The sequence below is a fragment of the Medicago truncatula genome, chromosome 1 (genome assembly GCF_003473485.1).
Source record: "Medicago truncatula cultivar Jemalong A17 chromosome 1, MtrunA17r5.0-ANR, whole genome shotgun sequence".
Classification (NCBI taxonomy): domain Eukaryota; kingdom Viridiplantae; phylum Streptophyta; class Magnoliopsida; order Fabales; family Fabaceae; genus Medicago; species Medicago truncatula.
The window spans coordinates 49105379-49126492 of NC_053042.1; the positions used below are offsets into that span (position 1 = coordinate 49105379).

Below are 21114 nucleotides of genomic sequence, written 5' to 3' on the forward strand. Positions count from 1 at the left end.
GTGGGAGTTGGATCATGATGTATTGGATATAGGTAACAAAATTCATATATGTGGGTATCCATCCGAGCGAAACTCAATTTTACGGTTTTTTCTCACTTTGACTGAGTTTGAGTATGAGTTTGGATTTTCCTCAATTTTAAAACACAGGTCAGGACGGGTAAAGGGGATATAGGTCCTCACCCCAAACCCATCATGAATATGTAAAATCACGTTATTACCCCTTTTTATATAAATAGAAACATAAACCCCTAAATCATTTCACTCACACAATCGCAGTTTCAATCTTTCAGATGACACTCACTTATCGTAATTTTCTCTTTTCTCCTTATGTATCTCACACTCTCGACCTCTCTCTTCTCCTTCGCCATAATCACTGATCGTCATCATCTCTTTGTTGGATAATGCTTTACAACATTGAGCAAGTGATTTGAAGTGATTCGATTTCGTCAGGGACGGGGATGTGATTCGATTTCTCATCCCAGCTGAGTATGGGTAGGGTGACGGGTAAGTATATGAGTATAGGGATGGGGAAAGTAAAACTCGTCCCCACACCGCTCCATTGTCATCCCTAATTGAATCCTTTTATAAAAAAACTTTCTTAAAGATGTTGCCAAAAGGTGTGTTTTGTTGGTCGTAACGATAATACAAGTATATGATGCGGAAAACGTGCACTTAAGAAAGAGATTGTTAAATTCATGCATGCGTGATTGCTTTCACATCCATTATGAGATAGATTATGATATACAAGATATGTGATGCATATACCCAATACCTTAAGATTTTCGATAAAGATGTGGTGTCTTGGTATTTAATTGATGTTGAATTATTAGTTTGTTGTTGCTGTTGACATTTTTCGAGAATCGCGAGGACCTCGATGTGATAAATCTTATGATTTGACTAAGTAATTTATAATTCAAGTATAAGGTAAATAAAGCTCGACCATAAATTATTCTTCCTATTATTTGAACTCAATTTTTTAAAATGATACTTTGATTGAATCTCATCAAGCACTTGAGTTTAATTAGATAGTTTAATTTCCTATTAATTAAACGAAAATAAAAAAAGACCATTGTTATCATTTAAAAGACTATCGTAAGAATAAAAAAAGTTATCAAGTTTTTGGTTCTTTAGAAAAAAGGGTCCCGATAAAATCTTATAACACGCAGTTTTAGTTTTTGCTAAATTTAAATTTATTTAATTACCTTTTAATTTTTAAATTTTTCAATATTTTTTTGTAGAAATGTTTAAAACACTACACGAAATTGATTTTTAAAAGTTCTCCATCTAATCATATTTTTAAGCAAAAAAATCTTCTTAGATTCATAGAACAACAATTTAGGTACATTATCTACTCAATAAACATAAAAAGTTGTTGTTTGCTTATAAATATGCCGAGATTATTAAAATATGAACCTTTTCTTTTCTTGGTACATTACTTTTTCTTTTTTACAAAAACAAACTTAAGTAATAGCAGTTGATCACAATACAATATCATATATGATCATAAATTTAAAAACTAACATAAGATAATGAATAATGATGCTACAACTAACATATGGAAAACATGATTTATTTGCCTCTCAAACTTGCTTTAAAGTTTTCATGATTTACAAATGAAACTTTACAAGCATTTAGAATAGTGCCAACATAAAATTGGTGTTGAAGTTGCTAGATACGCCATGAAATTTTAAATTCATTTTCTTTTATGAAAAACAATTTTCAATGTTCTAAACACGTTTAAAATTAAAAAATTTAAATTTTTGCATGAAGTAAAACCACCATTTTTTTTTGTTTCTTTGTTTTGATAGAATATCACTTTTGTTTACCAAGATTAAAAATGAAATTTGCTATTTTACAAGAAGAAAAATAAAAGGAAAACTAGTAATAAAAAAATCAGGGGAAAAGAAAAGGAAGAAAACCCTTTTGGATTTGTTTCATCTCGTCACCACAGCGCAGCCGCAAAGGAACTGTTGCAGACTTAAACCCTTCGAAACCTAATTTCAGAGCAACCAATCAGCAAAAATGGTGAGCCAAAGACAACGACTCGCTAAGAAACGCTACAAAGAAGAACACCCCGAACTCTTCCCCAAAGTCGACCCAACTCCACCAAACGACCCATCAAAAAAGAAGAAAAACAAATTCAAGCGCAAAAAACCCGACTCAAACTCCAAACCCCGAACCGGAAAACGCCCCCTTCGAGTTCCCGGTATGAAACCCGGCGACAGCTGTTTCATTTGCAAGGGATTAGACCACATCGCTAAATTCTGTACTCAGAAAGCTGAATGGGAAAAGAATAAGATATGTTTGCGGTGTCGGCGTCGTGGTCATCGAGCTCAGAATTGTCCTGATGGTGGTTCTAAAGAGGATTTTAAGTATTGTTATAACTGTGGTGATAATGGTCACTCTCTTGCTAATTGTCCTCATCCTCTTCAAGAAGGCGGGACTATGTTTGCTCAGTGTTTTGTTTGTAAGGAACAAGGGCATTTGAGTAAAAATTGCCCTAAAAATGCTCATGGCATTTATCCTAAGGTATATTGGTTGGATCTTACTATGTTACTTATCATTTAATTATGTTAGTTTTGTTCAGTTAATAATATTTGTTGTTTATATGATAGGGTGGTTGTTGTAAAATATGTGGTGGTGTCACACATTTGGCAAGGGATTGTCCTGATAAAGGGCAGAATGGATTTGGTGATGGTCGTCCTAAAGGGCCTGTTCATAACTGTAAGTTTTTTCTTCAGAAGATGCTGAATGCATCTTTGTACTTTTATATTTGTGGTTTTGATGTGTTGTTTTTAATCTGTTTGGCATGTGTGTTTCTTTTGTTTACCTATGAAGCACGGACACGAACACGGCATAGTGACACATTAATATAGGTTATAATTTGAGAAATGAAATGATTAAATGTAACCACATGTATTGGTGTCATGTTGGACACCGGACACACCCTTCAATTTGAAGTGTAAGGGCTATATAGTTGTTTACTTCTCTAAATAAACAAATGGTCGATGCTAGTTCTGTTTTGTTGTGCTATGGTTAGATCCTCTGTACAGTTACGATCATTAGTTTCTGGTCATAATGTCTAACTGCCAGTTAGAGGCTGCTGGTATTGGAGTCGAACTGTTTTCACAGTCCTTTGCTACTTAGGATAAATGGGAACAGTTGCACCTGCACGTATGAGTATCTGCATCTTATGAAGATACATACCAGTCATGTCAGTATTATTAATTAGCGGCGCTATACTGCTATAGTGTAGCGTAATTTAGATGAACCGCTATTATTCCACTATACACTATTTAGTACAACATATTGTCAAATAGCAGTCTATGTTGTCAATAGTGTGCTATAGCAGTGTAGCGTGGCGGTGCCGTCCTCCACTGCCACGCCTTAGGCCCGCGAATCATCGAGAGAAGTGGTAATAGTGTCCGCTATTAGTGGTTGAAAACTGGCGCCATCCCGTTACTGTAGAGGTTTAATGGCCGCTGTTGCATTTTTTGGGGGAAATTCTCAAAGACCCTTTTTAAATTTTGTTTTAATTTGTTGAGGGTATATTGATACTTCCGCACACTTTGAGTGGCCTAATATTGGAACCCACATGTTTTATTGTTCGATTGTGGCTGCTTTTTATTCTTCTTTGTTCTTCTCTGAGTTATGTTTTTGATGGGATGTCATTTTGAGTACTTTTAGAACTTGATTTTGATGGAATGTTATTTTCATTACATTTAGAACTTGATTTTGTTGGGATGTCATTTAGATTACATTTAGAGCTTATTTTGATGAGAAATACAAAGCTATTTAGAGTACACTGAGTGGTCTAATATTGGAACTTGATTGCCCCTTTATTTTTGTGTACTTTGCGGTTTTTGAGTATTTATATGTTGTTGGAATTCATGTTTACTTTGTACATGCTTATTTAGTCGTCACAATAGCGCTCATCCCGCTAGGGTTCAGCGTTATGCACTTTAGCCAAACCCTAAACCCTAGATAGCAGCTATAGCAGCACTATAGCCTTACTTTGTAACGGAATTTTAACAATCCGCTATTTTCCATTATCCACAATTGACAACACCTGTCGTATTTCAACTTGGTATAGAACTCGGCCCAATTGATACAAGTCGTTGTGTGTGTGTATTTTGAACATGAATCCCAACTTAAATCCTGATTCGCTATGATGAATCCCGATTTATTGTAATGAATTATATCCTGAATTAGTGTAGCCAGTCAACCAACTAATTTTTTTTTTTTGTCAACTTTGTATAGCCAAACCACTTTTCTTTGTTATTTGGTTTATGACTTGAATTGAATCTTCAATTATTTTGAGGTTTGTATATGATATATGTATTAGCTTATATTTTTGCTGTATCACTTGTTTTTACTTAAAAATATCATATTTTTATTGATTATGTGTCTTACGCTTCGCAATGAGAATCAATTTACTGTTCAGAAAATAGGTATTTGATTTTACAATTTGTCAGCCATGCAGCTCCAAAAGTACTGATAGTTTTCCTCTTAAGTCCTTTATTTTTGATATCATGAAGTGGCAAGTCTAGCTGGATAATGGTTATTTATATTATAGAAGTTTGAAATTAGCAAGTTTGATGGTGGTTGATATATTGATAGTTTGCATATCAGAATTGTTAAAATCCATGTTATGGGGAACACTTGTCGGTTGTTATATGTTTGAAAGTTGATAATCATGAGGACATGGACTATCCAACCTTCTTGATTTAATCTAATATATATTGATATCACTTTATTTTATTTTATCAAATTTGTTTGACTGAGCAGTGGGCATTGTTCTTATGCGAAATGATCAATATCATTGTTCAATACTTTCATTTCTTGTTTGAGATTTCGCCCATAGAGAGATGTGAGAGATCTTGTTATAAGAAAGGGGAGTGATATGAATGACTATTAAATGTTTAAACCCATGCCAAACACGAGTTGAAGTCTTTTCATAGTCACAAATGTTTATATTAGAAGTTATAAATCAAAATGAAGTCAAATGTTCAAAGTGAAGTATGCACTTTAAATGTAACTTCTTGGAAGTTATCTGTGGCCTTTCTTGCCTGGGCCTGAGGTTTTTCCGTATATCATCAATTTAATTGCATTCAGTTGTGATTTCTTCTGATCTATTGGAATGCTATGCATTTATTGTTCTCTGAGAAAAAAGGTGCTTCTATTAGATGTAATATGGTTGATAACTCCATTTTTTCTTTCAGTATTGAGAACCGACGAGAGGCCCAGTGGTCAGGTTACCAAATTTGTGAGTGGAGATGATATGGACGACGACTTCACAACAGAAGTAAAAAGCGAGGAAAAGAACAAGTCTGCAAAGTCTGAAGATGGCAATGTAAAACCAAAGAAAGGTCCTAAAGTCGTGAACTTTGATTAGGCGTATGTTTGAAATCACGATGAGTTAAACGTAATCAATGTGGCATTGCGATTTTGCTGAAGCTCCAAAAGTATAGCTTTTGTCAAACTCGCAGCAAGTGTGATACTGCCAAACTCACTGAGAATTCAGACATGCACTTAGGTAGTTACCTCTTAATGTGTTGTGTGGACATTGTTTTTCATTATTCATTTTCTTTGTTCTGCTAGTACTTAAGCCTACACTAGGACCCTGCCATGCATTGCAATCTCATGAATCTCAACTAGATTGAAATCAAATGCAATTTTTTCTGCAAGTCCTAGGTGGCTCTAAATTTGGGAGAATTGAGATGTAAACTAAATTATCTTTCCTTGCTGATGATTCATTAATCCTAATGTGCTTTCAAAAGGAAACTAAATGTAACTATTTTATGGGCATAGCTACTAGTTTACCAGCCCTACTTTTATTTGATTTATATGGTTGAGTTATGTTCCATTATTTTTCAATACTTTGCATTTGCCTATGGTTGATGTTTGATAAACAGTCAACAATAGTTTGACATACAAAATCTCAGTTATACATGTATGATTACAGTAATATCTAGATGTTTATGATAACACAACCGCATTGTAATTTTTTTCTATTAAATAATAGAGGCCTGTTTGTTTTAGGTTACACAAATATTTTTTATTATTTTTATTTAAATGATTTTGTGTGGTAAAAGTTGTTTTGATTTTGCTATTATTATTTTGGGTTAATAGTGTTTTTCACCCCGGTAATATAGGTCATTTCCAGTTTTCGCCCCTATGAAATTTTCGGTTTTATTTGCATCCTTGTAAAACATTTTTTTTTTTCCGAAAAACATCCGTCCTCCATCCAACTCATCAAATGAGCATATGTGGCGTTGACTTGGCTTTTTTAAAAAATTTTATTTATTTTTAATTGTCTACATCAGATTTTATTTTTTAAAATTTTTGAAAATAAATTTTCAAAAATAAAAAAAAATCAGAAAAATATTCAGATTTTTTTCCAAAAAAATTAAAAATCGAAAAAAAAATTCAAATATTAAAAAAATCAGAAAAAATATTCGGTTTTTTTTCGAAATTAATTTTTTTTAAAGATTCTCGAGTTTAATTTTCAAAATAAAAAAAACAAATTTGAAATTTAAAAAAAAAAAATCATATTTTTTTCCCGAAAAAAAACAGTTTTAAAATTTTTTCTACAAAAAAAATTCTGGAAAATATTTTATTTTCAAAAATCTGGATACAAATTCAGTTTTAAAATATTTTATTTAGAAAAATTTCAGATTTTTTTTCGAAAATTTTATTCTAGATTTTTATAAAATCATTTTCTAATTTAAATAAAAAATTTGGAAAATATTTTTCGTTAACAAAAAAAAAAATCCTGAATTTTTTTATTTTCAAAATTTTTAACTTAATTTTATTTCTAAATTAATATAAATGAATTTATATTATAATTTTTTTTTAAAATAGTCACAAATGCCATGTGTAGCCTTAGAAAAATAAAAAAAAAAATTAATTATACAGTCAGCACGCCACAAAAGCATATATGCACAGTCAGCATGCCACACATACGTCAGCAAATATGCACAGTCATATGGGGAAGAGGTGTTTTCCAAAGAAAAAAAAAGTTTTACAAGGATTCAAATCAAATCGAAAATTTTATAGGGGCGTAAACCGGAAATAGCCTATATTACAGAGGTGAAAAACACTACTCCCTCCGTCCCAAATTGTATGACGTTTTGGGCATTTCACATATATTAAGAAATGTAATTAATATTGTACGGGAAAGAGGTGTTATGAGTTGTTTTAAGAAATTATCCTTAATAAATGATATGTGAAAGATAAATGAAAGAATTGAAAGAAGAAAGAGTAATAAATAATTAAGGATATAATAGGAAAAATAGCATTAATGTTTCATTGATATTGTAAAGTAACATACAATTTGGGACAAATATTTTTTTAAAAATGACATATAATTTGGGACAGAGGGAGTATTAACCCTATTATTTTTAAAAGTACATTTTATTAAAATCTGTTTTTTACGGGGTTCAAGTTTTTTGAAGAGTTAAGTTTCTCTAAATAATGCTAGAAGAGATTTTATTTTTTATTTTTTATGAAAATGCAGACGAACTCTAATTGATGTTTGTTTACAAAACTCAGTTCCTAACAAAATGTCATTTTAAACAGGCCAACTTTTGCAGCCGTTCTCATGCTAAGAGCCTCCACAGTCGTAGTTCCTTAAGAGTCTTCATAATGGAGATCCTCAACTTTTAAGTCTTAAATGGGTTCCACATGGATACATCATTTTTTAATAATTTTTTAATAATAGTATTTAATAGGTATTCAACCACTTCAATAGAGATCCTCTAACAAAATGTCTAATAGGGTCCCACAAATATTATTTAATAGCCATGAAAATTATTATTTTAATAAAAAGTGATGTGGATCCATTTAAGAAAGGGGGTCTTAAGTTAGATATTGGATCTTTTAAGATCCCCAATTTTTTTTCACAATGGGCTACCTATTAGATACCAGGTCTTAACCATTGTGGATGCTCTAACAATGACTCCTTAAATGGACCCCACGAGACACATCACTTGTTTATAAATTTTTAATAAAAGTACCTATTAAGGATTTAATGACTCCAATGACAATACACTGATAATGACTCCAATGAAAAATATTTAAATATGTCCCACTATCTTTACATCATTAAACAAAAATAATTTACCTATTACTCCTTTTTACAGGTGGGACCGAGTAGTACACATTTTATTACTCCTTTATGCATGAGATCAAGTAGTACACATTTTATTACTTTTTTAAACATGAGACCCGTTAGTTACCCAGGAGAGAGATAGTCCTTTTATAGTTGTTTGTTCCTTAACGTGGACTCATTTTTTCTTCCTCAAATGAAAGGTCCTTAACGGAGAGTGGTCCTTATTAAGTAAGGACCCTCCATTGGAAATGCTCTAAGCTCCATAATTGAGATTTTTGATTTAAAAAATGACCACAAAGCACTCTATGCTTTTGACTGGGAAAAAAATATATTTATAAGTTGCGTTTTGTTTTTGTTGACAAAATTTATAAGTTGCGTTGTTGAGTACATATTCAACAAAGATTTATATCGACATTGATTTAGAAATATTGTTTTTATCTATTCTCATTTTCACAAATGTCGATCAACAATAAAATTCATGGTGAAAGCTTGAATTATGTCAAACATATCATGAGTCCTTGCCTACGAAATCTTTATTGCGTCACCGTAGTATTCAAATGGATCTTTGCCCCCGGTGTAATAGATATACAGAGACAATTTTACAATGCTTGCGTGATTTTGCTGTTTTGTTTTGGAAATCTTTGGGATTCGTAGACCATAGCTTTTATCATGAGAATGTGGTGTATGAGTGGTTGCGTAGCGGTATACATGGTGTTAATATTTATTCTTTCTTGGCTGCGTGTTGGTGGTTGTGGCGCGCGCGGAATAATTTATGCCTTGCAAATGAGGTTATTTCTTCCTATAGCTTAAAACTCATAACTGTGAACTTTGCAAATTTACTAGCTCAGTGTTTTTCAAAATCTAATTTGACTACCCAACCGCGTTTGGTAAAGTGGAATGCCCATATTGGACAATGCTCGATTTTGAATGTTGATGGTAGTAGCATTGGGAATCTTGGGGTATCAGGTTTTGGAGGCTTGCTTCGAAAGGATAATGGGGCGTGGATCTGTGGTTTTGCTGGGAATATTGGATTTTCTAATATACTTCATGTTGAATTGTTGGCAATGTATCATGGCTTGCGGCTTACTTGGGAGTTGGAGGTTACAAACTTGGTGTGTTATTCAGATTTGAAAACAACCATTAATTTAATCTTTGCGACGGTTAATGATTGACACCATTATGCCCTGATTATTCGGAATATTCAGGAGCTCCTAAGGGATTGGCAGGTTCGTGTTTTGCATACTCTAAGAGAGGGAAATGCGTGTGCAGATTATTTAGCTAAACTTGGTGCAGGTAGCCATGAGTCTTTCTGGTCCATCAAGTACCCTCCTGCTGGAATCAACCTGCTCCTACTAGCTGATGCTAGTGCGACCTTCTTTTCTTGATAGTTTTTTCTTTCTCTTTTTTTTTGTTTTTTTCTTCTCCGATTGTTCCAAAAAAACAAAAAAAAGCATATCTGCATATGTTTGGATCTAAGTTGTAAAGTTGTAACTCGAGATCTACTTAAATGGTTGAGCTTGCATAACATATATTTTTCGATACAACCGATCATATCGAAATTTAAATCAAAACATAAAGTTTATACTTAAAAAATTTCATACTTACATAAAGCTTACGTTTTTTTACTTAATTTTTTTTGGTTGAACGTGACTAGAATCTAATTTCATTGTTAGATTTTTTTTTTTTGGCCAAAATTTCATTGTTAGATTTTACTTGTCTTCAATTGTATATGACATACAACAATACTTATACCCACAAACACACATACCGAATACTTTATATTAAGACGCGTATACCTAAAAATATATAAGTTGTTAGCTGAGAGCAAAAAAAAACTAAATTTAAGGTCATTTGAATGAAAATTGGTCAAATGAAAACCAGTCAAGTACAAGGCACCCGAGTCTTCTCAAGTTCACATATGTTCACGAGTTTTCTAAGAGTATTATAAACATTCAAAATTAAGTGGAACTTGATAATTTATAACACCACTACCTACAGTTAGGGAAGGTTACTTTATAAGTCCCCTCATATCTTTTTAGGCCCCCTAAAGTTACAAAAATACCCTCAAATAACACATCCTATACATACCTACGGAAGGTGAATGTTTTTAATTTTATTTTTGCAGCTTCTGTACATACCTACCGGACAGAGAATTGAGGCAAATATTTAGGAAACTAATAGGAAAAAAAGCCTGAAACTGAGTCCACGAATTCTCCATTGATGAAAAACTTTTTAAACTTTATAGTTGGAATCTTTACAAAGGAGTCTAAGATGCTGTGATTTGCCATCTCTATTTCTCTGCCTACCTTTCTCTATTAAATAAGTTATTTATAAGTTTAGAGAAAGAATAACTTGAGAAAAGGGGTATGGTACATGAGTTATTTATAAGGAGCAATGACACACATGAGTCTACATTATGTTAAAAGAATATGTGGAAAAATATCAAGCTCAAAAAAAGAATTAAGTTCTTTTGGCCTTCCTAATAATTTGGGATTTACACTATTTTCCTTTCCTATTTTCCACTTTGAATGCCTCAGCAAAGTCAGAATTTGTGGGCAATACCAAGAATATGATGCAAAACATATAAATAGGGAAATTGTATGAAGAAATTGTGGTTGATGTTATAATAAAAATGAAAGTGAAACTGCAGCAAAAACGATAAGAGTAGCGATAAATTTACAACTATTTGGAAAAACTTTGATCACAACTTTCATTTTCTCTCTTCTTATTGGTCCAAAACAATGGAGAGAAAAAAAAAAAAAAGAGAGAATAAAAATATAATGTGAATATGAGAGAGAAAGTTGTCAAAAAATTGTAATAAGGTGGTTGTACAAATATCATTTCTCAAACGATTAAGGGAAACTGCAACGAAAAAAATGAAAGTCATATTTGTCCGAGAGGTATGTACAGAAGCTGCAAAAATAAAAATTAAAAACATTCACCTTCCGTATGTATGCATGTACATGTGTTATTTGAGGGTATTTTTGTAACTTTAAGGGGCCTAAAGAGATATGAGGGGGGCTTATAAAGTAACCTTCACAGTTAGGGCTAGAAAATGGGCGGGTTCAGCCCTAAAGTCCAAATTCGACCCAAACCACATTTGCCATACAGTGGCCCATCTCCATCCATTTTATTCATGTTTAGATAAGTTTCAGGTCGACCGAGTTTTCAGGTGGTTTTATATGTGTATTGAGAAAAATATCCATGAAAAAAAATAGTGACAAAATTATAGCATATCTTATCAATTTTTACTAACTAAATTAAGGTGTGATTTGATTGGATGTCTACAAAAATGTTTCTCACCTTAAGTGCACATATAAATTAATCTCATAAATTAGAAAATTGCTTTTTTGACATAGAAAACTTCATAAAGACATAAGTAAAATACGTTTATGCCCCCAGCGGTAGTTAACTACCGCTGGTAGATGCGCCGGCAGTTAACGCGGAAGTTCCAGCGGTCGTTAACTGCCGTTGGTTTTTTCCTCCCAAAACCAGAAAACCCCTACCTCTCCTATTCATTCATCACTAATACCATACCCAAAAAAATCCCCATTTCAAAATTTTTGTGTCAAAATCTTGCTTCCAAATCATTGCTGATCGATTGCTAGGACGTTTCTACACACAATATGCATCAAATAACAGGTATCACAACGTTAAAATCCATTACATTTGATTGATTTTTCTGGTTTTTTTTTTTTGTACTTTCACGAGCTTAAGCGGCAGTTAACTCCCGCTGGGTGTGAGCGGCTGTTAACTGCCGCTGGTAACTTTTCAAATTATTTTTTTCCTTTGTTTTTTTTTGTTTATGTTATTATATGATATTAGATACATGTTTATTAATTAGTTTAGTAATTGTATGTTGTTTATTTATAGATAAGGTTGAGAATGCGGGTGATTGAAAACCTAGAGTTGTCGATTTCATTAAGGTTGAAGCTCCCGCTAAGGACGAAGCTTCCGTTAAAGTTGAGGCTTCAAACGTCAATTCCGATGTGTGGAAACTTCATGACAACGAAGTGGACACGGCTCATTTATTTTTGACCCGAGACACTTGGAAAGATAAAGACGAATTGCTCGGTTAGGTCCGTCGACAAGCAAATAGGGCTGAATTTACGGTTATCATTAGAAGATCTTGTGAAGGTAGAAATGCTATGTTGGAGTTGGTTTGTGAACGGAGCGGCAATCACAAATTACCGAAGACAAAAGTGAAGCATGAAGCAACGGGATCAAGAAAATATGGGTGTTTGTTCAAGGTGCGTGGATATGTCGTGAGGGAAAACAATGCTTGGAAATTGACTATTCTTAATGGCGTTCACAACCATGAGATGGTGTGGTATGTAGTAGGGCACCTTCTTGCCGGAAGATTAATGGAGGACGACAAGAAGATTGTACATGACTTGACCGATTCTTCGGTGAAACCAAAAAATATTTTTACTAATTTGAAGAAGAAAAGGAAAGAGTCTATCATAAATATCAAGCAAGTCTACAATGAACGTCACAAATTCAAAAAGGCAAAAAGGGGTGACTTGACGGAGATGCAATATCTAATCTCAAAGTTGGAAGATAATGAATATGTTTATTACGTAAGAGAAAAACCGGAAAGTCAAGCCGTTCAAGACATATTTTGGACTCATCCAACATCGGTAAAGTTGTTTAACACTTTTCCGACTGTTTTGATAATGGATCCCACGTACAAAACCAACTTGTATAGAATGTCATTGTTTGAAATAGTTGGAGTCACCTCAACCTATTTGACATATTCGGTTGGTTTTGCATTTATGACGTCGGAGAAGGTGGATAACTTTACTTGGGCTTTGCAAATGTTGCTTAAACTTCTTGAACCAAATAGTGATATGCTAAGGTGGTAGTGACCGATAGGGACCCGAGTATGATGAAGGCCGTAACAAATGTTCTCCCCGATAGTAGTGCAATACTTTGTTATTTCCATGTTGGCAAAAATGTTAGATCAAGAATCATCACCGATTGCAAAGTTAAACAAAATGTTGTTGTGGTGGATGGGCAAAAGAAGATTGTCGACGAGGAGAGTCATAATAAGTTAGTTGATACCATATTTGATGCATGAGAAAAATTGGTTGAATCTCCTACTCAAGAGGTATATGCGGGTAATATAGTTGAATTCCAAGATGCTTGTAAGGATCATCCAAAATTTCTTGAATATGTTGAAACTACCATTTTGAAGCCTTTTAAGGACAAACTAGTGAGGGCATGTGTAACACCCCGTTTTCCCAACTTGAATTTTTTTACATAATAATAAGAGTAATCAACTTAAACAGGATGTCACGTTACTTTAAAAGATAAATAGAGTAAAATTACTATTTATTCAAACATCTTTTATCAATAATTCAAATTACATCGCAGCGGAAAACATTTCATTATTCAACAAAATGGCACTACGGCCTCAACATAAACAACTTATTAAAATTCTATTCTAGGTGGTTCATCAAAATAATTCATAAATATATGTAACAAATGAAAAACAGTGCAAAGATCCACATCCCATTACGTATCAGAGCGACCCTAAGACAACGTGTGAGAGAGTCAACTCACATCAACAACTAATTCTGATTATCTGCACGTTACCCACGTAGAGACAACATTCAAACAGAAGGGGTGAGATTTCACATTCAATAATAATAAACATATAATTCTTTAAAAGAATTCAACAACACATAACAACATCTATTCATCGTTAGTAAAAGTAATAAACAATAATTTAAGTAAAAGAATTTATCAACATAAACAACAACAATTAAACAATGTTAATGCTTCACATAATTCCAACTATAAATCATCAATTAACTTTGAATCATCATTAACAATGCTTCACATAAACAACATAATCAACAACAATAAATAATATTGATATTTCACATAATTCCAACTATTTATCATTAATTATTTCGACAACTTGACAACACGACGACAACACCGACAACTCGACATCAACGACAAGAACATCAACTTGAAAAATTCAATATGCATGTTGATGGTGCTCCCAAAAAAGGTATCAACCAAAGGAGCTCCCAAAAATGTTGTCACCACCTCCAAAAAAGGTGTCAACCAAAGGAGCTCCTAAAAATATCAAAACTACACGTAGGATCCCATCTAAGTGGGAGACTATTGATTCTCAACATCCAGAAAGTCAATCTTCACCACGAAAAAAATCTTCACAACCTAAAAGAAAAGGTGCCCGCATCGGCATTTCTCCGGTTCCGGTTCCGGTTCCTAAGACTAGCTTGGTTTCAAGAAATTATGATCCATCAAATCCTATGTATTACATGCCAAAATTCATGAGACCATACATTGAGGGAATTGTGGATGTTATTGGTGACGGACATTGTGGGTTTAGGGCTATTGCCGAACGCGTGAGTTTGACGGAAGAAAGTCATGTTATGGTGCGGAGAGCACTTATTAAAGAGTTGAAAGAGCATAGGATCAAATACATCGAAGTATATGCGAGCGCGGACTGTTACAAGTACATTTTGGACGGATTGCATCCTCCCAAAAATCCTAGTAGCTTTGCACCTCCCGACAAATGGTTGACATTGTCGGATATGGGACACATCGTTGCATCTTGTTACAATAGGTCGGTGGTGGAGATGACTACCCTTGATATTGGAGTCTCTGAGACTTTTTTTCCCACTTAGAGGTGCGCCTCCGATTAATCAGAAAAGCAACATGATTTTCCTTGGTTTAATCCCAAATTATTTTGTCATTCTTTCATTGAAAGATGGTTGTCCATTACCTCCATCATCCACGAAGTGGAGAAATCATAGGAGCGATGAGGCAAAAACATGGGATTATGAATTCTTGGATCAACACGATCATTTCCGAGCACTCATGGAGATTGAGGACAAAGAGAGATCGGTTCCACCAAAAAAACCAACAAATGAAGACAATCAAATTATGTTTGATGACACTCCGGTTAAAGAAAACGAAGAATTTGAAGATGTTCTGGAACATTTAGATGATTTGTTTTTGTTAGATGAAATATGACACTTTTTGGTGGTCGATACGCGCCGACGTATTTTTTGGGATATATAATGTAATGACCAATTTTTTGGGTGATATGTAACTAACCTTTAACTATTTATATTTGAGTTTCACATTTATTAGTAATTAATGTACATTACGTGTAATGTGTTGCATAATGTGGAAAATTTGACGGATTTCAAACAACTGTGAAACGTTAACGCATTATCGGGTTTGTGTAATGTTACCGAATAATTGATAAACTATGAAATATTGATGTTTGTGATTGCTGGATGTTGTTGTTTTGGTTTGATTTCCTCCGGAATTGCCGTTTGAAATTATAGGTAAAACATGACAAATTTCCTGGAAAAAACCAGTGCAGCCTGCACTGATTCTGTTAACTGGTGTGAGCGGCAGTTAATTGCCGCTGGGTCCAGCAGTTGTTAACTGCCGGCGTACTATTGAACGGCTGTTAACTACCGTTGGAAACAATTATGTAAATTACTTATGTCATTGTGAAATTTTCTATGTCAGAAAAGCAATTTTCTATAAATTATTCATTAACCTCAATATAAATTATGGGCTTTGCCCTCTCTTGTACCATAAAAAAAAAAAAAAACTTCAACATAAATTATATATTTGTCAATTCTAACTTTTGACTAAAATTTTCCCTAAAAAAAAAAACTTTTGACTAAAATTTGTTACTGTAATTATTTTGATTAACACTGTATTTTTTTAATTAGTAAAAAAAATTGTACAATATTGTGCAATAAATAAATTTTGTCGACAACTAGGGTACCAGAAAGAATGGTGGGTAATTTACCCAACCAATACACATTAGCCACATAAGCACATTTGTAAGTGGTATCCATCAACTATCTTGACCCCACCAATAAATTGCTCATTTTCATTGATTGGTGGGTAACCATTCTTCAAAGGTAATCTAGAAAAAACCATAAATTTTTCACAAAAATAAAATAATAAAATCATTGTCCCGCGGAGAGCAGTGAAAAGAATCCACACTACTAAACCCTAATTTGTAACACTATTTCGCCGCAATCGTATAATTCACTATCTTTACATTCCTGAATGAACAGCGAATTCGGAGAACAAAAAATGCTGAGAGAAGAGAAACCAGAAGCATTTGCTTCACCGGAACAGAATCCTGAAGATGGTAGCAGTAAGAAGAAGAAGAAGAAGAGGTGTAGATGGAGAAAAAAGAAGAAAATCAATGAAAACCCTAATCCTCAGCCTCAGGTATGTTCTGAACCCTTAGTAGTAGATGCCCCAATCTCAGAACTCAAATCAAACGAAGAATCTGTTACTTTACCTGATTCAAATAATATCGCTACGAAAAAGAAGAGGAAGAAGAACAGGAATAAGAATAAGAATAAGAGCATGATCAATGCTGAAGAACCAAAACCTGCGTTAGAGCTAGGAAAGAATGAAGAACCAAAACCCGCTTTAGAGCTAGGAAAGAATGAAGAACCAAAACCCGTGTTAGAGCTAGAAAAGAATGAAGAACCAAAACCCGCGTTAGAGCTAGAAAAGAATAAAGAAGTAGAATCAATTGCAGTTGCAAAAACTATGACTAGGAAGAGAAAACGAAAAAGTGTGCAAAATGGGGCAGAATCCAATGAGCATAATATTGAACAGGCTGAAACTGCGGTTCAGATGTCGATACTAGATACAGAAGTGCCTCCGATTGACAAAGCAATAGCTGTGAATAATCAACATGTAAGCTTAGATGAACTGGAAGAGAGGTACTTTGAGAGAAAAAAGACGAGGAAGGAAAGAAGGAAGGAGTACTTGGAGATGAAAAAACTGAAGAGTGAAGTCAAAACTAACGGGGAAGAAAAAATCCAGAACGATACACCTGAAACCCTAGCTCAGAGACCTTCTGACCCGATTACAGAACCCTCAACAGACCCGACTGTTGTAATGGACACTCACCCTGCAACCCCAATAGTCGCAGAACTGGAAGAGAGGCACTCTGAGAGAAAAAAGACGAGGAAGGAAAAAAAGAAGGAGTACATGGAGAGGAAAAAACTGCAGGGTGAAGTCAAAACTAACGGGGAAGAAAAAACCAAGAACGATACACTTGAAACCCTAGCTCAGAGACCTTTTGACCCGATTACAGAACCCTCAGCAGACCCGGCTGTTGTAATGGACACCCACCCTGCAACCCCAATAGTCGCAGAACAGAAGATTGCAAAGAAGAGACACAAGAAGAAGAAAAGGAAGCGTGAAGCGGTACAATATTCAATTGCTGAAACCTCAGTTCAGGGAACTAAAGGAGTCACTGTCACTAATGCTCCCAATGGTCAACATGGGCAAAGTTCTATGGTACGTAATACCATTCATGGATTTAGTTTAAGTTGTTGTATTTTATTTTGTGTTGCTCTAGTCTAGTTTAGAATAATCAAAAACAGTTCATAAAGAATGATCCCACCCAAATTTTAAGTTGATTCAATTTGAAGTTTAGGATTATCCTGTTGTAGTAGTACATAAATGGGTTAACTTGGCTTCTGCAGTTATGCTGGGCATGCCGAGAGACTGATCACACCATACAACAATGCCGAAAGCTTAAATCTCTCTCCAAGGATGAGGACGTTTGCTTCTTTTGTGGGGAAATCGGGCACTCACTAGGAAAATGCTCAGTATATATAGCAGGTTTGCTAAAAAAATTTATGTTTTTCTTTCATGAACTTCTTTATATTATATTTTTTAATGCGAGTCTGTAAAAAACCACCCTTTTTAATGTGAGAACCATATAAAATCTATATGTTGTATGAAAATTGTGAATTTTACTGTTTTTCATTGAAGTTTACATATCAGCAACCCGGAGTCATGAGTATATATGCTTGCATAAACTTAATTTATTACTTAATATTGTTAGTAGTAGTAACTGATGAGACAATCTTAAAAAAATTAGTAACCAATGAGATGATATCTGAATGATAAATATTATTTATTTTGCACCATTAATTAAATTTTTTAGCCATGCCTATTTTGGAATACATTATTCTGAAAATATGATTAGGAGTTAGATATAGGAATTTCTCATTCAAGTCATCTAGGATTTCTCAAAGGTTGATATGTTGTCTTGGAGATATCCGTTTTGAGCAAAATGGATCATTTACAATGTATAGAATGAGAGATGCACACATGTGTATTTGAAGGCACTGTTATCAAAGAAAAGATTACAATTACAATAATACTAATTTACCATTTTTTCTTCTAACATTGATATGAGTTTATACTTTCACTGTATTACGAAAGAATTCTATCCAGTCATTCATATTTCCATATTATTTATGATTCATTATATCTAAGCTGTCAATTGCGTGTTAAAGCGGAAAACCAGAGCGGCCGATGGCTGCTATTGGAAGTTTGTTTATAGTGGCCAAAATTGTAGTGTTTGTGGCTGCGACAGCTGCTAAATCCCTCAGATAAAATCCTTTTTTTATTAGCTTATTTTTTTTATCTGAATTTTAATGTCTAGTTGGTTTAGGCCTTAGATGCCTAAACTTTGTTTTTCTGATTTTTTTGTTATTTACTTCTGTGTTTTGCTCATGGCATGTAACTTTTTTATTGTTATCGATGAATACTTCATTAATTTTGAGTACTCAATTAGTTTTTCAGCATTTACATGTATAGTATTTTATTATTAGTTATTTATTGATGAATACTTTATTAATTTTGAGTGCTCGATTAGTTTTTCAGCATTTATATGCATAGTATTTGTTTTAGTTATTTATATGTACTAGCGAAAAGACGGGCACTCACGTGCTCGTCTTTCCGCTTTTTTTATTGCGTTAACGCATGTATATTATCAACGATATTTTATCGAAATTTTCGTGTAAATTACAAACAATATTTTATAATTTTTTTTTTTATATAAATTAAAATTATAAATATAGATATTTGTGACTTTCAAATGTAACAAACTCTACAAACCATATTTATCTTTTCATATTGACAACAATAATATAACAAATATAATAAAGATTCTTATCTTTTTGGGAGAAATTTTGCAAGTATATTAGCCCCTGCATATAACAAACTCAACAGACCATATTAATCTTTAAAAATTCATATTGCAAGTATATTATTCCTTTTGGTAATTTTGGAAGCTATTGCAGTTGTTGTCTTTTGTTTATCTGGCAGAATAGGCTTCCCTAAAAAAAAAACTGGCAGAAGAGGCTACTTCCTCCACAAGGGGATTTTATTAGAGTAAAAGATGTATTTGCATATATTGCTTAGTTATATAAACAGTTGGTATCTGTAACAACACAATATGCCGAGTCAGTCATATTCTGTTGTATTGTTATTATGGAATCTATTTAGAGGTCCGATCCCTTCATAATCAATTTATGCATCTGACTGGATACCGAATCAATTAACAGATCATTTTGCAAGACACTTAAAACGAATTCTCAGTTTATTTTTTAATTATCAATTCTAGCATATTTTAGTTTGCTCTTTGCTACAATGTAAACTTCATAAATCTGTAATGGTACTAGGCTTCGTTCTGTTCTTTCATTTGTTTTCTTATGATTCAAAATTTTTCATCTGTGTTGCAGGTGGAGGAAGGCTTGCTAGGTGCTTATTTTGTAATGCACATGGGCACTTCAGCTATAACTGCCCTGGAAATTGTCACGATCCAAAGGTATTATAATCTATTATTTGGGATTTAGACCACTTTTCCCAGTTTCTTTTTACGGATTCGTACGTCTCTTTGATAGCTAGTATTCAAAGCATACCAATTAATAAGTTAAAGCTGTCCACTAATCCAAATAGCGTACAAAGTATGTCCCCCCAACTTCCTATATATCTATCTAACCAAGTAATTGTACTGCATTCCTGTTCTGCATCTATTCCAAAAAGTACTATGCAACTATGTTTTGAACATCGTACCAAAAATGTAGTTATAACACGAGACTTGTCCATGATTGTCAAATGTTTGGGCAAGGCAGGTTCTACTATTGACTACCTTGATAGACGGTTTACAGCAGACTACACTTCAAATAACTTGAAATACTAACAATGTTTGATGCTGTCCCTCAAAGGTAAAAACTCACGGTCATCCTTATTCTTACAAGTGACCTTATCGGTGTTTGTTTGAGAAAACAAAGGAAAGCAAATGAGTTGAGTTTCAAGGCACTTATATTTGTTTCTCTGTTTTTAGAAGAGGAGTGAGCTACTACTTTTGGCAGACACCATGAATAGTTGTTGAAGTTTTGACTTTTAGTGATTTTAAGTGTTGGTCTACCATGAGCCATCTATCAGAGTGTTTCACCGTATAATTTGTCCATGTTCGAACATAAGTGTGCTACAAATTTTCCATGAGAAACTAGTCAATCGAAAACAATTTCCAAGTTGCTCACAAATGTGTCTAACGTCTTCAATTCTAACTTCTGAGTGATGTCTTCATCATTCTCATATGTAGGTGCCTTTTGCCATTAGTTTATATTGATCTCATCATATCTTTCTTGATCGAAGGATATGTTGATGTGAAGAACGGGTAATCATAACTGTCATGTCTCACAACTGCTTGTTCCATTATTTGTAGGGGTGGCCGGTGGAAGCTGAAAGCATGGTCCAGTGCTGAAGTTATAACTGTGGGAGAAGGGATGAAATTTTCTCATTTAAATAACTTAATCACTTTATTTTTATTGAACACCTTTTCCCTTTATAAAATGGTGTCGTGTTCTTGACAAAAAAAAAATGGTGTCGTGTTATTTTTTGTATCTTTTTTTGAAAAGATTCAAATAATATACCATTTTAATGTTGTCAATTTTTTTTTTTGAGAAATGACAATGGTTACGGATACTTTTTGCACGAAACTTGTAGAAGCTTACACGTTTCTTCACTTTTGCAAAGACAGTTTCTTCACTTTTGCCTTTAAAGTGGGTTGAGTTGAGTAGCTCAACTAATTTGAGCTAAGAGAAAAAGAGTCGGAGGTTTTGAGTTTGCCTTTGACCCCAATCGTTCAAACATTGATAATT

The 21114-nt window shown here is 33.6% G+C and overlaps 2 protein-coding genes across 2 annotated transcripts; both read left to right on the forward strand.

Moving 5' to 3' along the window:
* Positions 1-1889: 1889 nt before the first annotated feature.
* Positions 1890-5877, forward strand: LOC112416234 (zinc finger CCHC domain-containing protein 9). The gene is made up of 3 exons (XM_024769394.2): positions 1890-2529; positions 2616-2724; positions 5223-5877. The coding sequence occupies exons 1-3, from the start codon at positions 2023-2025 to the stop codon at positions 5393-5395; spliced, it is 789 nt and encodes a 262-aa protein (XP_024625162.1). The 5' UTR covers positions 1890-2022; the 3' UTR covers positions 5396-5877.
* A 10218-nt stretch (positions 5878-16095) lies between these two features.
* On the forward strand, positions 16096-21001 carry LOC11418803 (eukaryotic translation initiation factor 5B). The gene is made up of 4 exons (XM_039829926.1): positions 16096-17449; positions 17638-17776; positions 19690-19775; positions 20679-21001. Exons 1-4 carry the CDS (start codon positions 16193-16195, stop codon positions 20715-20717), a joined length of 1521 nt encoding a protein of 506 aa, XP_039685860.1. The 5' UTR covers positions 16096-16192; the 3' UTR covers positions 20718-21001.
* The last annotated feature ends 113 nt before the right edge of the window (positions 21002-21114 follow it).

Bases quoted from the DNA above. Each gene is read 5' to 3' on its own strand.
- LOC112416234 (XM_024769394.2), top strand. From the start codon at position 2,023: ATGGTGAGCCAAAGACAACGACTCGCTAAGAAACGCTACAAAGAAGAA. The intron at 2,530-2,615 runs GTATATTGGTTG...TTTATATGATAG, and splicing joins CTCATGGCATTTATCCTAAG to GGTGGTTGTTGTAAAATATG. The intron at 2,725-5,222 runs GTAAGTTTTTTC...TTTTTCTTTCAG, and splicing joins TAAAGGGCCTGTTCATAACT to TATTGAGAACCGACGAGAGG.
- LOC11418803 (XM_039829926.1), top strand. From the start codon at position 16,193: ATGAACAGCGAATTCGGAGAACAAAAAATGCTGAGAGAAGAGAAACCA. The intron at 17,450-17,637 runs GTACGTAATACC...TGGCTTCTGCAG, and splicing joins AACATGGGCAAAGTTCTATG to TTATGCTGGGCATGCCGAGA. The intron at 19,776-20,678 runs GTATTATAATCT...CATTATTTGTAG, and splicing joins GAAATTGTCACGATCCAAAG to GGGTGGCCGGTGGAAGCTGA.